Source organism: Emys orbicularis, chromosome 2, assembly GCF_028017835.1.
Source record: "Emys orbicularis isolate rEmyOrb1 chromosome 2, rEmyOrb1.hap1, whole genome shotgun sequence".
Taxonomy (NCBI): Eukaryota; Metazoa; Chordata; order Testudines; family Emydidae; genus Emys; species Emys orbicularis.
The window spans coordinates 220,136,900-220,149,482 of record NC_088684.1 but is presented as its reverse complement, the minus strand read 5'-3'; the positions used below and the strand labels follow the sequence as shown (position 1 = coordinate 220,149,482).

The following is a 12,583-nucleotide window of genomic DNA, read 5'->3' as shown; positions in this document are numbered from 1 at the left end:
CAGTTCTCTTGTGGGAGCATAAATATCCATGCAGGCCATTGCTAGCAGTTACAGCGTAACTGCTGCTGCTCTGTGGCAATGGGGTGGATTTCTTTCTCTTCTCTCCCACTCTCTTCTCCCAGTCCCAGTGGAAATTCCCCCTGCACACATCCCACATCCATATGCCAAGATGTACGATTTGAGTGAAAGTATATTGTTACATTTGCACACACAAATGTGTTAGCTGGCTTCTTGTGACCTGTATTTATTTACTGCTGAATATGCTGGTATCTAAATCCTACAACGTGTCTCACTGTATCAGTCCATTTAGTCCAATGACCTGTCTCTGATAGTAACCAGTACTAGATGCTTTAAAATGAGGGCAGAATCCTGTAGAGAAATACTTGTCCCATAAAGGATCTTTCTAACCTGTGTCCCTTAGTGGTTGGCATTTGTCCTGGTTCTGGTTCATGAGGGTTGGTATGTATCCCTTAGGACTTGTTTTTTGTTTAATGCTGTCTAATATAAATATTTTCTCAAAGTAGCCATGGACTGCATGTGATAGGATGCAGGATATATCTAAACAGGATATAAGCAACAAGCCACATTGTGATGTGTGTGGAATCCTGGTATATGACCTTTTCCTTTCTTTTCACACATCCAGAACTCACTGCAGGCTTTCATAATTTCCTATCTCAATTGCTGCTCCCTTTTTCTCTCTGGCTAATCTGAAATCTGGGCCACTCTATCCAGTCTATAGAAAAATGCATCATCTCTGCTCTTCATTCTGATCCCATCATCTTCTCTTTGAATCCCTCCACTGGAAACTCTTCTCTCACAGTATCAAGTTGAAATTTCTTGTTGTTTTTGACTTTCAATGCCTTACACAACTTTTCCCATCCCTGTTTATCCAGTCTTGATCTCTTTATTGCATGCACTTCCGCTCATGTATTTGCTCCTACAAACACTTTCAAGTTTTCATCCATGCTGTCCTCGAACTGCTCTGTAAGGGTCCTCTACTCCAGTGGTTCTCAAAGGTTTGTACTGGTGACCCCTTTTACACAGCAAGCCTCTGAGTGTGACCCCCTTTATAAATTAAAAACACTGTTTTTATATTTAACGTTATTATAAATGCTGGAGGCGAAGCGGGGTTTGGGGGTGGAGTCTGACCACTCAGGACCCCCATGCAATAACCTTGCAACCCCCGTGAGGGCTCATGACCCCCAGTTTGAGAACCCCTGCTCTACTCTCTCTTCTCCTTCAAATCCCTCTCAAGACTTGCTTCTCTCATGTTGCCCATAAGAAACCAACCAGTACTTAATAGTGAGGCTTACAAATATAGAAAATGTTTACATATGTATGAAGCCTCTCTCCCACATTTCATGTTTCTGCTGTTGGATTGTAAGACTTTTGGGATTGGGACCATATTTACATCTGTCTGTAAAGCTCCTAGTCCGGTGTGGCCCTAATCCTGATACAGGACTTGGCCGTTACCATGAAAGAAATATTTAATAACAAAGATGTCACAAGAAATTCTCAGAATCAGGGCCAGATTAAGGCAGGCCATGGGCCTATGCACACCGCAGCATGGGACATGGCTCTGCCCCTATACCATGGCCATGGTAGCAGCAGGGCCTTCTGTTCTCAGAGAGGCAGGGGCAGCAGACCTCTTCTCTTCCCCTGGAGTGCACCAGCAGCTGACAGGATGGTCTTCCCCAGCTTCCTCCAAGAGAAGCAAGGGTGGCAGCAGGAGGGCCCCCAGTTCTTTCCCCAGCACCTATGGTATTTATTTTAGTGGGTGGCTAAGCCCACTGCATTATTCTCCTTCTGCTACACAGACCCATGTTGGGATGATGTCCAGTTTGGTGGGGGGATGTTTGCTGAGATTGGGAGTTAACCCCCCATTGAGATACTGGGGCAGTTCATATCTGTTAAAGCTACTGCTTTATGCTCTCTGCAAGCTCAGGCAGATGTCATTGCGTTGGATCACGTTTTCATGCTTTTCTTCACAATTGTTGAGGGCTAGAAACATACTGTTATTTTATTATAGATGGAACTGGTAGCTGCTGCTATAATTGAGGTTTCCTGGCTCTTTTCAGTAGAAGACCTTGTTTTCAGTTGCTTATAACTTTGCCAAATTTTAACTGTGTAGGCTGAAATTATCCATGCTGGGGTGTCTACTTCACAATGAATCTTTTTGAAAGTTTCAGCAAAAATGGTTCAGCTGTTTAAGGGAAAAAGTCCTTTTGCTTATGTTAAAAATTCTTAAAACCATTTTGTTGAAAAGCTGTAGTGCCTGTTTGGAGCCAGGTCTTGAAATTTGGCCAGGGGAGTTGTGTTCGTGTCAGGGATGTGGCTTTTGCTTTTCCCATGGAAGTCTGCCCAAATTTGGCCAAATTATAAAACGAAAAAAATCTGCTAGCACATGCTCCATAAAAAATGTGTTAGTGTGTGGCAGCCAAATTCTCCAAAGACCCTGTCTGCACTGAGCATACTCCAGCCTGGGATTGCAGAGGCTGAGCTGGACTTTCCCTGCAGTTGCTGCCTCTGGCTGCTGTGGCACCAGGCACTGGAATTGAGTCTTCCTGCTCTCTTGTGCTCTCAATATTCCCTCTGCTGGTGATCAGGCAATGTGAAGCAGGAGCAGGAGCTTGACTGAAATGTAGATGGGACAAGAGCTGGAAGGAAGAAGATACTGGGACTGGCTGGGCAAGGAGACTAGGGAGAGAAGCTTGGCAAGGAAGACTGGCACTGGGAGCCATAGATTTTACAGGGGTCATGGGGAGAAAGATTGGGATTTGGACATGGAAAGAAGGAGACTAGGACTGGAACTGGGATTAGAAACTGGGTTTGGGGAAGAAACTTGTATGAGGAGATGCGACTGACACAGGGACAGGTCGGAAGGGACACGAGTAGGAGGAGTCTGGCTTGAGGGGATCAGGAAGTGAAGGGTCTGTACCTGGAAGAGCATGCTTCTCCCCCTCTCACCTCCCCCTGAACCTGGAATCGAACCCAAGGTTGCTGAGTCTTGACATTCCTCTGCTGTCAGCAAATACTTGTGAAACACACTGCAAAAGCATATGTCACATCTTCTTGATGAGCCCTGAAAGATCAAGATGCTTTCACATGATGGAATTTCTGGGTTTTAGGTTTGTTTATTTATTTTTTTAATACCGAGGAAATTATGCATACAAAACTACATTAAAAAATTAAGGTTGCAAAGTCAAGCACTTGATTGCCTGTGGAATCTTAATTCAGCTCCCTTGTGCATATATCTTATAATAGAGTCTTTAATTACATGATTATATACTAAATTTTGCCCAGGACCCCTGCCTTATTCAGGGCACAGGATAGACCTGCTCTGGGGATAAATTAGGGTCGTGTAGTGAAAGAGACTTGTCTGTAAGACCCCACCTTCATTTGTTGCAGAAGTTGGAAAGTTTGTACTATTTGAAATACTTGGGATGGGTGGATGTAGTCCCACCCAAAACTAAAGGCCATCCCCCTGAGTTCAGGGAGAGGAACCACTCGACCCATGCATCTATTGAATATGGGGGACAACAAATGAAAAAAAAAAAGGGGGGGGGGGAATGAGGTCAGAATATAAATATTGGTAGCTTAGATTATTTAGCTCCATATTACGTGAAACTTTTTAATGTCCTAGCAATTCCAAATTTGACTATTTTTGAAAATGACTTGGTTCATTGTCCTCTTCTTTTTATAACAGAGGAAAAACTAGGTCAATAGACTACTGAACAAATTATCAGAAATAATCCCTGAAGCTTCAAGTTAGTTGGGGTATAGTAAAATTGCATTGTGAGGACAAATTAAAAGTTCCTTATCAGTCATGATATTTGGATGACAGTAAAACTTTCTGGGGTATTCTACCATCTCCAGACAAATAGCAAATTAATGTAGGTTAGCTGGGTTCAGTTATGTACATGTAATGTTTGTTTTCTCAGCCCTCTAGCTTTTATGTCAAGAAGATCACCTGTTCAGCCTCACTGATATTTTCAATCCTTCTTCCTTTAGACGTCAGAACAAGAAACTAAAGGTCTTCCAAGCAAAAAAGGAATTGTGCAATCTATAGTAGGTCAAGGCTATCACCGTAAAATAGTCCTTGCATCACAATCAATACAGAATGTTGTTTATAAGTAAGTACATAATTTTTCTATACTCTGTTACTTTCTACTCATCTCTGTAAAGGGTGTGTGGCTGTTTACCAGAAAAAAAATATTCTAAACTTTCCTGTCTTTAAATGTGAGTAACTTTATTCATGTGACTATTCCCATTGATTTATATGGGACTCTACATATGGTTAAAGTTACTCATGTGTTGAAATGTTTACAGGCTTGGGGTCTTAGTGGGTGTCTAAGCCTTCTGTTGCCCATCCAACACTCATTATCTGTTTAATGAAACTCAAGTTTTAGTTGGCCACTTCCTAATTTAATCTCTCTAGAATTCATATTTTCCACCTAGTTGCATGTTAAATTGTTTATAGAAAGGGAAATTATCATCACAAGAACTCTATGCTAGAAAGTAGCCTAGAGTAGGGATCTAATAGATAAGATGTACAAAGTTTTATGACTTGTTAGCTAAATTATCTCATCTTGTAAAAGCCATAACACTTGAAGTGAGATTATATGTGAATTGCCTGTACTTCTCAAGTGGTAGAATTTATTGGTTTCATCTTCAGGCTTCACAACATAATGTGTGCATGTATTCTGTTATTTCTGCACATCTTGTTTTCTTGTATGTGCACTGATGCTGTGTTTTAGTTCTTTACAAGCTGAAGTGTACAAACAAAAAGGAAAAAGTGTCCCAGGATTTTGCATCCAAAGGATCTGATTTTACCAGCACTCTATTTAGGGAGTTCCAGTTGGAATATATGGGACTTCCATGGATGGAGCTCTAAATTAGGATATAAGCATTTTGTTGAGTGCATAAAGTGAATATTTAAATATTCAACTTATTAAAGCATGACATTAATCTTCCACTCGTCCATAGGATAAAGTTGTTCTGTGTCTTCCTGAATTCACTTTTTCCAAAGCGTTATATTTTTTTTTAATGAAGTAGCAATAATATTAGTATATTTACTAATTAACTTCCATCTTTCAAGTGATGGGCAGTCCTCAGCTATCCCTGTTGCCAGTATGGAGTTTGCAGCGATTTGTCTAAGAAATGCCTTGCTGTTGCTGCCGGAAGATCAGCAGGAGCCAAAGCAGGAAAATGGATCTAAAACTAATAACCAGTTGGGGGGAAATGCAGAGAACAATGAAAGCAGTGAAGCATGCAGGTAAATACAATAGTAGATGTTTCAGTTATTTAAAAAACTTTTTTTTCATCCACAGCATCAGGGAGAGATTTCTGTGCCTATTGTCTGTCCTGTAGTTTGACAGGCAGAAAAATAGAAAACGGAAAAGGTGATCTCAAACGCACATGCAAAGTCTCCATGCAAAGAAAACTGCTACTGGTGTAACAGAATTTAAGTACTGCTAAGCAAACCTGAGGAAAAAATAGTGATTGGACTTCCACCATCAAACACTTGTTTTCTTTCAAAACAAAACAAAAACTACCCTTCAACAATTACCGTATATACTCGTTTATAAGCCAACCCCCCCAAGATGGAGAAGTAAAAATGGAAAATGTTTATGACCCATTCATAAGCCGACCCTATAATTCATGGGTCAGCAAACTTTGGCTCCCGGGCCATCAGGATAAGCCGCTGGTGGGCCGAGATGGTTTGTTTACCTCGAGCGTCCGCAGGCACGGAGGTAAACCTAAGTAAACAAAGTGTCCCAGCACGCCAGCTGCTTACCCTGACGAGCCGGGACAGCAACTGGTGGGGAAATTTTTTTTGGGGGGGAAAGCTGGGGGGTCACGGGAGTAACCCCTATGATCACCCCCCACATGACCCCACACTCTCCCCATCCCATCCCTTCCCACCTTATCTGGGGAGGGCCAGGGGAGGATGTCTCTGGCCTGGTTGGAGCTGCTCCGGCGGGCCAGACCGGGCAGTGCAGCCGCAGCATGTTCCAGCTGGCTGGGCCGGGCGACAGTCACAGCGTGCTCCAGTGCCCTGGCGGCGCGGCCACAGCCTGCTCTGGGGGGTGGGGCCGAGTGGCACGGCTGCAGCCTGCCAGCCCTGGAGCTGCAGCTTCTTCGGAGGCTGGGGGGAGAGCAGCGTGGCCAGAAGCGGAGAGACTCTGGCCCCGCCTCTTCCCTTCTGTCTCTGCTGGCTGTGCTGCCTCTCCTTGCTCCTGCTGTTGGGGGAGGGGCTGTGTCCCACCTCTCCCTCTCTATACCCGTTCATAAGCCGACCCCCTTCTGTGGTGCTTCCCTTTTTTACTAAAAACATTCGGCTTATGAACGAGTATATACGGTAAATTGATTTTTATGAATGTTTTCACTGCCTTTACTTATGTTCTACAAATGCTAAATGTGTTGACGGTGGTTTTTGTTTTCCCAGTCACCTCGGGCATGCACCTGTAATTCTCAGGACTGGTCTATGCTGAACACTCACATTGGAATAGCTACGTTTCTCGGGGGTGTGAAAATTCCACACTGGTGACAGATGTAGCTATGCTGACCTAACCCCCAGTGTAGAGAGCACTAGGTCAATGGGGGAATTTGTCAACTTAGCTACCACCTCTCAGGGAGGTGGACTAACTACAGACTAACAGTGCAGCTGTGCCACTGTAGTGCTTCAGTGTAGACACTCACTAGAGCAACTAACTACAAAACCCCTCTCGTCACTGCAGAGAATCTCCACTGACACACTACAGCGGCACAGCTGCAGCAGGGGCAGCTATGCTGCTGGAGCATTTTAAGTGTATACAAGCCCTTAGTGTCTTATGCTTCAGTTCTAAACATTTGCCCTGGCCTCAGATTTGGTACATAGACATAGCATTCTTGGGTGTTGTATGCGATATTATGCTTATTTCTGAGGTGGGGGATGGAGGTTGGATTTAGGAAGTGTGAAGGAAAGAAGCATACAGTTGGCAATTAAAAATATAAACTACAAAAAATGACACATCTACAAAAGGAATCTTAAGAAAAAACTCCATTGGTTTATAAAGTTTCTAAAAACATAACAAAGCCAGTGAATGTCGGATCCAACATGGAGACTTTGGTTTCATCCTGATTTCTCTTTACATGCTTCTCTAAACTCCCATATAAAACCGGGGGTGTTGGAGAAGAATATTAACAAAATTATGTAGAGAACTTTTCTTGGTTCATGCCTGCACTATGCCTGGTGTAATGCCGGTGAGTCCCTCACTTTCATGGACACAGTCCTCGGAGAAAATGGTTAGAACACCAGCGTTGGGGGGGGGGGGGGGGGGGGAAACAGGTAATGCTGGAGGTCTCAGTTCATTTAAGGAAAATAATAGAAAGTTGTATTTTTGTTATACCCAAGTTCCAATATATAGTACTGAAAGTGCAGAAAAGCCATTTATCCCTTTAACAGTTAAGGAATTCAGTCTATGTGAGGTATTTAAAGGAAATTTCTTTTTGTTTTATTTTTTTCTTGCAGTTGGGAGTATTTTTTCCACCATCTTTCCTTAGAAATCCTTCATGACCACAGTCCAAAACTTGTGATTTTTCTTAGTGAATCTTTCCTAGTGTGTCCCTTTTCCTTAACAGGAGTGAGGAAGAGAAAATCTGCATTGTAGAGGAGGATTTCTTACTGTCCTATGATTTCAAAAGCATATGCTTCTATAACTAACGTTGTCACTATACCTCCCAAGGAGCATTGTTGACTCCCAAAAGTCCAGTAGCTAAGTATTCTCTTCCTAAATTCATGCTGCCAAGTTCTGAAAGGATTTTCATCCATTCCTCTCAGCTGGGAACCTTGTCTGTTTGGAGGTAGGGGGTAGGGACAATAGAAGAACCGAGATGGTGACATTCTCCTGAAAATATTGTACAGCCTGGACCTTGTAACAGACATTCCCCTGGTGAAAAGGGGGTGGTTTTTGTGTGTGTGTGTTTTCTACAACTTTAGGTACAGGGTTCCTTTAATTCTATACTTCTCTTGATGTTTGGTTTGTAGTTTGCACTGGAATAACCTCATTCATCTGTACATGTATGAGGTAGTGCTTGTGGTAAGCAGAGATGAAGCAGTACTAGACTTGGGTGAAAATTTTCTCACTGTTTGTGAAGTGGGCAAAAATAAAAAAAAATCCAAACCAAAATCTTGGTCTGTCGTATCTAAATTTTGTTGCTTTTTCTGCCGAAATGCAAGTGTAGTCTTTCCCCACCTCAGAAGGAAACTGTTTTTCAACTTACTGTAAACTGCATTTCCATGTTTGCCAGTGCAGAAAGCAGTGTTTGCTGCCAAAGATGGAAGGAAAGCTTTCAACTTTCAAAATTTTTGTTCAAGAAAAAGAAATGGTGAAAATACAAGTTTTTAGAGGGAAGTACGTCTTGAATTGTCCAAATATTTGTGTATATTTCAAGTTTCACATTAGAATTTTACTAACTGAAAAATAAGTGGATTATTGGTGTGGTTTGTGGTATTTTTTTTTAAATATATTAATATTACAAAGAATTCCTCTAATTTGACCATACATTGCTAAAAAATTCAAATTGTACTCGGCCTCTTCCTGTCCTTCCCCTAAGTTTAAAAGGAAGGAAGCTATCTCTAATACAAACCCAATGCAATCTGCATCTACCAGTTTTAGTTGTTTCTACTATAGAATTCTAAAAATAGCTTAAAACTGTGTAAGGTTAGTGTTGGTGTTTTTTCTTTTGCTGGTAAAAGGTTGTCACTGCCTCCCCTGCGCCCCCCCCCCCCCCCCCCAAAATTGGAATTGTTAATGATAGTGTACATGTATGAGGTAGTGTTAATGATAGTGAGGGCTGGCAATGCTTGAAGTATTGCCAGCCCTCACTTTTGTTTGCCCAACCTCTTCCATTTCAACATATAGGATTCTTGCTGTCGTTTAAAAAAAAAAAAAAAAGGGGGGGGGGAGATTTGTGTCTGTGATTGTTATTGCATTTACATTCTTTTTTTGTTAAAGGCTTGAAGGTCACTGCTCGCAATTAACAGGCTGTCTTCATTTCAGCAGTAAAAGTCATGAAGGAGATAAATTCATTCCAGCTCCACCTTCTTCACCTCTGAGAAAACAGGAATTAGAAAATTTAAGGTAAGTACTTCTATTGCTTGGGAGCTTGAAACCAACAAAAACAAGCAGAATGTCAAACTGTAGTTGAAAAGTGTTTTTTAAAAAAAGTCACATTGCACTCAAAAACTACATCACAGCTACTAGGCATGGAATGAACTATCAGCAGATTACAAGGAAATTAGATAAATATTAATCTAAGAGGAAGGTTTTACTTTCCTTCCTTAAGGCTACATTTTTAATTGAGAGTAAAACTCAATAAAGAGCAGGGTACAGGTAAAAAAAACCTGTAGCTTTGAGGTTTGTACACAAGTCTAATGTTCCTTTTACTACATTTAAAAAAAAAAAGAAAAACAAGCTCACCTTACAAACTTAAGAATCTGTAATTCCTGCTGCCATTAATGGAAATGATTGAGATTTCATTATGTTGCCTTTTCCTTCTAGAGCACTGGTAAGGCTAGCTTTAATGCCAGCCTGTAATTTCCCATTTTTTTCAGACAGATCGAAAATCAAAGTAATGTTACTGCATATCCCACTTCCACATCAGGACTCTCATAACAAAGGTGACAAGGTAGTGAACTGAGGTTTTGAACCACACGTGATAGCCACCATATCTGTTTTAAGAAACTAGCATATTCCACTGAAGGATGTTAAGACAACTAAAAGCTATTAAAGTAATCTTATTGCATATAGTAGTTTTTCGTATATCAGGACTATAATCAAAACAAGTTTTCTAAAGAGTTATCTAGACTAGGATTTAAAGATGTGATTTGAACATGTGTTAGCTAAAACGGGCTAATACAAGGGATGCCTTTCAACATTGCTAAAGTGGTTGATTTTAAAGCTTACACCCTAGCATGTCTTCATGTTCCAGGGCTACAAGTAACTGACTAGTTTTCCATTAGCAATTCTTCAGACATATGGCGCTTGGACATCAAGATGATAGGTGCTTATATGTTGAATGTTAAGCAAATAGTAGGTAATGGCAGCTGCTGGTGTCCGCTGGTGATTTTCTTTTTACATGGGTGAGTACAGAATGTGGCAAACTGGCAGATCAAACTAAGCATGATTGTTTGTCCCATGTCATGGATTCTATAATTTTATTTTTTTTTAATCATGACTTCACATTTTGAGATGTGTATGAGAGAGTAAGTAAGTATGCATGTTAAAGCTTTATTAGTCTAATCATATTTAGCCTTTGACTGTACATAATATGAAACTCAGTTTGAAAAAATGATCTTTGTCCCATGTTATTTTTTACCTTTAAAAAGTACAGTTTTTCACCTCAAATTCCTCAATCGCTTCACTTTAGTTCTGCACAAGTGACTGAAATCTCAGGGTGTACCATTTGGGGGAAGAAACATACACCTATGACCTTATTCTAAGTGCAAAAAAAAAATCTGAAGTGCACACACTTGCTATGTGTGGCAAAACCAAGCCATTGCTGGAAACCCCAGGTCAACTAATTCCATGTTCTAGTGTATTAAAACATCAGGCTGGAAGGTTCCAGCAAAAAAGCCACCTCTAGCACACTGGGACCATTACATCTCCATTTCTTGGTCATCCCTGCCCATTACCTGAGAACTGGATTGGAGAAGTACCTACCAGTGAAATCTGGCTGCATTAAAAACTAAAATGCATGTGATCTTAAAATATAATGCTTTGTTGAACTGAATTCCTCAAGTGTATGTAGTCCTGTAGTAATTTTGCTTTCTGTCTATATACTGCTGCTTGTCCTCTAAGTGATACCATTTGGTAAAGTGGAATGTGAAAATCATCTGGTGGTGGTGGTGGTGGTGGTGGTGTGTTTTGGGTTTGTGTGTGGGATTTCTTTCTTTCTTTTTTTTTTTTTTTAATAGAAACTGGAAGCCCAGAATATGAGCTTAGCAACATCAGATTTTACACTTAATAGTTTTGCTTGTATTTCTTGTGCTCCCTTTTAATACAGAAGCCCTGACCTCTGGTCCATGCACAAGCAAACAGTGGTTTATACTTTCAGTCCAGTAAAGATGTGCAAAGAAACGGTTTGACATTTCAGCCTTCCAAAACTAGAAATCACCACTCTGGCGTGGAAGTAAATTGGACAAATTAAACAAAATATGAAGTTTTGTCATGGTCAGGCAATTGATTTATAGACCAAGATTGGTCACTGACTCAAACTGAGCCTTGCATGTTGTAAAATTACAGCTAGGGGTATAGTCCATCGAACTATGGAGGCTATTAAAGACCAGGAGATCAGCAGCAGCATTGCACAGATACAATGGGTCAGATTAGTGCACTTGCAGTAGAAGCTTCAAGCATTAGACCTTCAGGGTAGAGCAGGGGAAATGTGAAGGTGTGATGGCCAGGCTTCTGTTCCCCCTTCTCCTTTTAAGAAACAAAATTAAGTGGTGGAGGAATAAACAGAAGAGACTCAACTTCTTCATGGCCTTTCCTAACTCAAGTCTGATTGATTAAAATCAAATCTTGTGTATCTCTTTCTTTCTGATTTTTCTTATCGCTGTGTAAAGCTTCCAGTAAATAAGTTTAGAAACTTTAAATTACTCCTGGGGGAATTCTGTGCCACTGTGCAATACAGAATTTGCACAGAATTCCATATTTCCCCTGCAGAATTGAGGCTGCTGGCTGCCACTAGGGGCTGCTGGACTCCTCAGACTGCACGCTCTGGCTGCCCAGCTTAATCCTCATTCTCCTGGTGACGGGAGAGGGCCTGTGAGACCCAGCTCTGGCAAAGGGTGAGGAAGGACAGGGCCGTACCACATCACGTTCCCTGGTGGGACAATAAAGAAACTAGGGGGAGTAAAGGCTCTGGAGGGTTCAGGTGTCTAGACCGGGGGGGTACCCCACAGATGGGCTCTGGTGGGAGAAGGGGTGCAGGTGTCTGGGCTCTGGGAAGAAGGGGTGCAGGTGTGTGGGCTTTGGGAGTGCCCATGGCTGGGCTCTGGGGGGAGAGGGGATGTGGGTGTCTTGGCTCTGGGGAAAAGGGGGCAGGTGTCTGGGTTGGGGGGGTTCCCTGTGACTGGGCTTTCGGGGGAGGGGTGCCCCACGTCTGGGCTGGGTGGTGTGGTTGCCCCACAGCTGGGCTGGGCAGTGCCCTGCAGCTGGGCTCTGTGGGGAGGAGGTGCAGGTGTCTGGCCTCTGGCGGTACACACAGTTGGGCTCTGGGGGAAGAGGGGTGTGGGTGTCTGCTCTCTGTGGGGGAGGGGGCAAGTGTCTGGGCTCTGGGGGCAACCTCCAGTACCCCCCAACTGGAACTGGGTTGCAAGGGCTTCTTTAACTCTCTATTCCTGGGGAATCTTTTTTGCTGCTGTCTATATTGTTGACATACTCGTTGACAGATATTTTGAGATAAATTACCAAAATAATTGAAACTAGAGTGATTATAGTGTGATATTTTTGACAAATAAAATATTCAGAATTTTAAAATATTGTGCACAGAATTTTTAATTTTTTGGTGCACAATTCCCCCAGGATTATTAAAG

At 42.0% G+C, this 12,583-nt stretch overlaps 1 protein-coding gene across 1 annotated transcript in view; it reads left to right on the top strand.

Moving 5' to 3' along the window:
* CNOT10 (CCR4-NOT transcription complex subunit 10) overlaps positions 1-12,583 on the top strand; it is a 56,251-nt gene that overhangs the window by 23,295 nt on the left and 20,373 nt on the right. Inside the window, exons 11-13 of the mRNA XM_065398278.1 lie at positions 4,012-4,133; positions 5,099-5,275; positions 9,045-9,125. Of these exons, the coding sequence (XP_065254350.1) occupies positions 4,012-4,133; positions 5,099-5,275; positions 9,045-9,125 (380 nt within the window). The remainder of the gene's footprint in view (positions 1-4,011; positions 4,134-5,098; positions 5,276-9,044; positions 9,126-12,583) is intronic.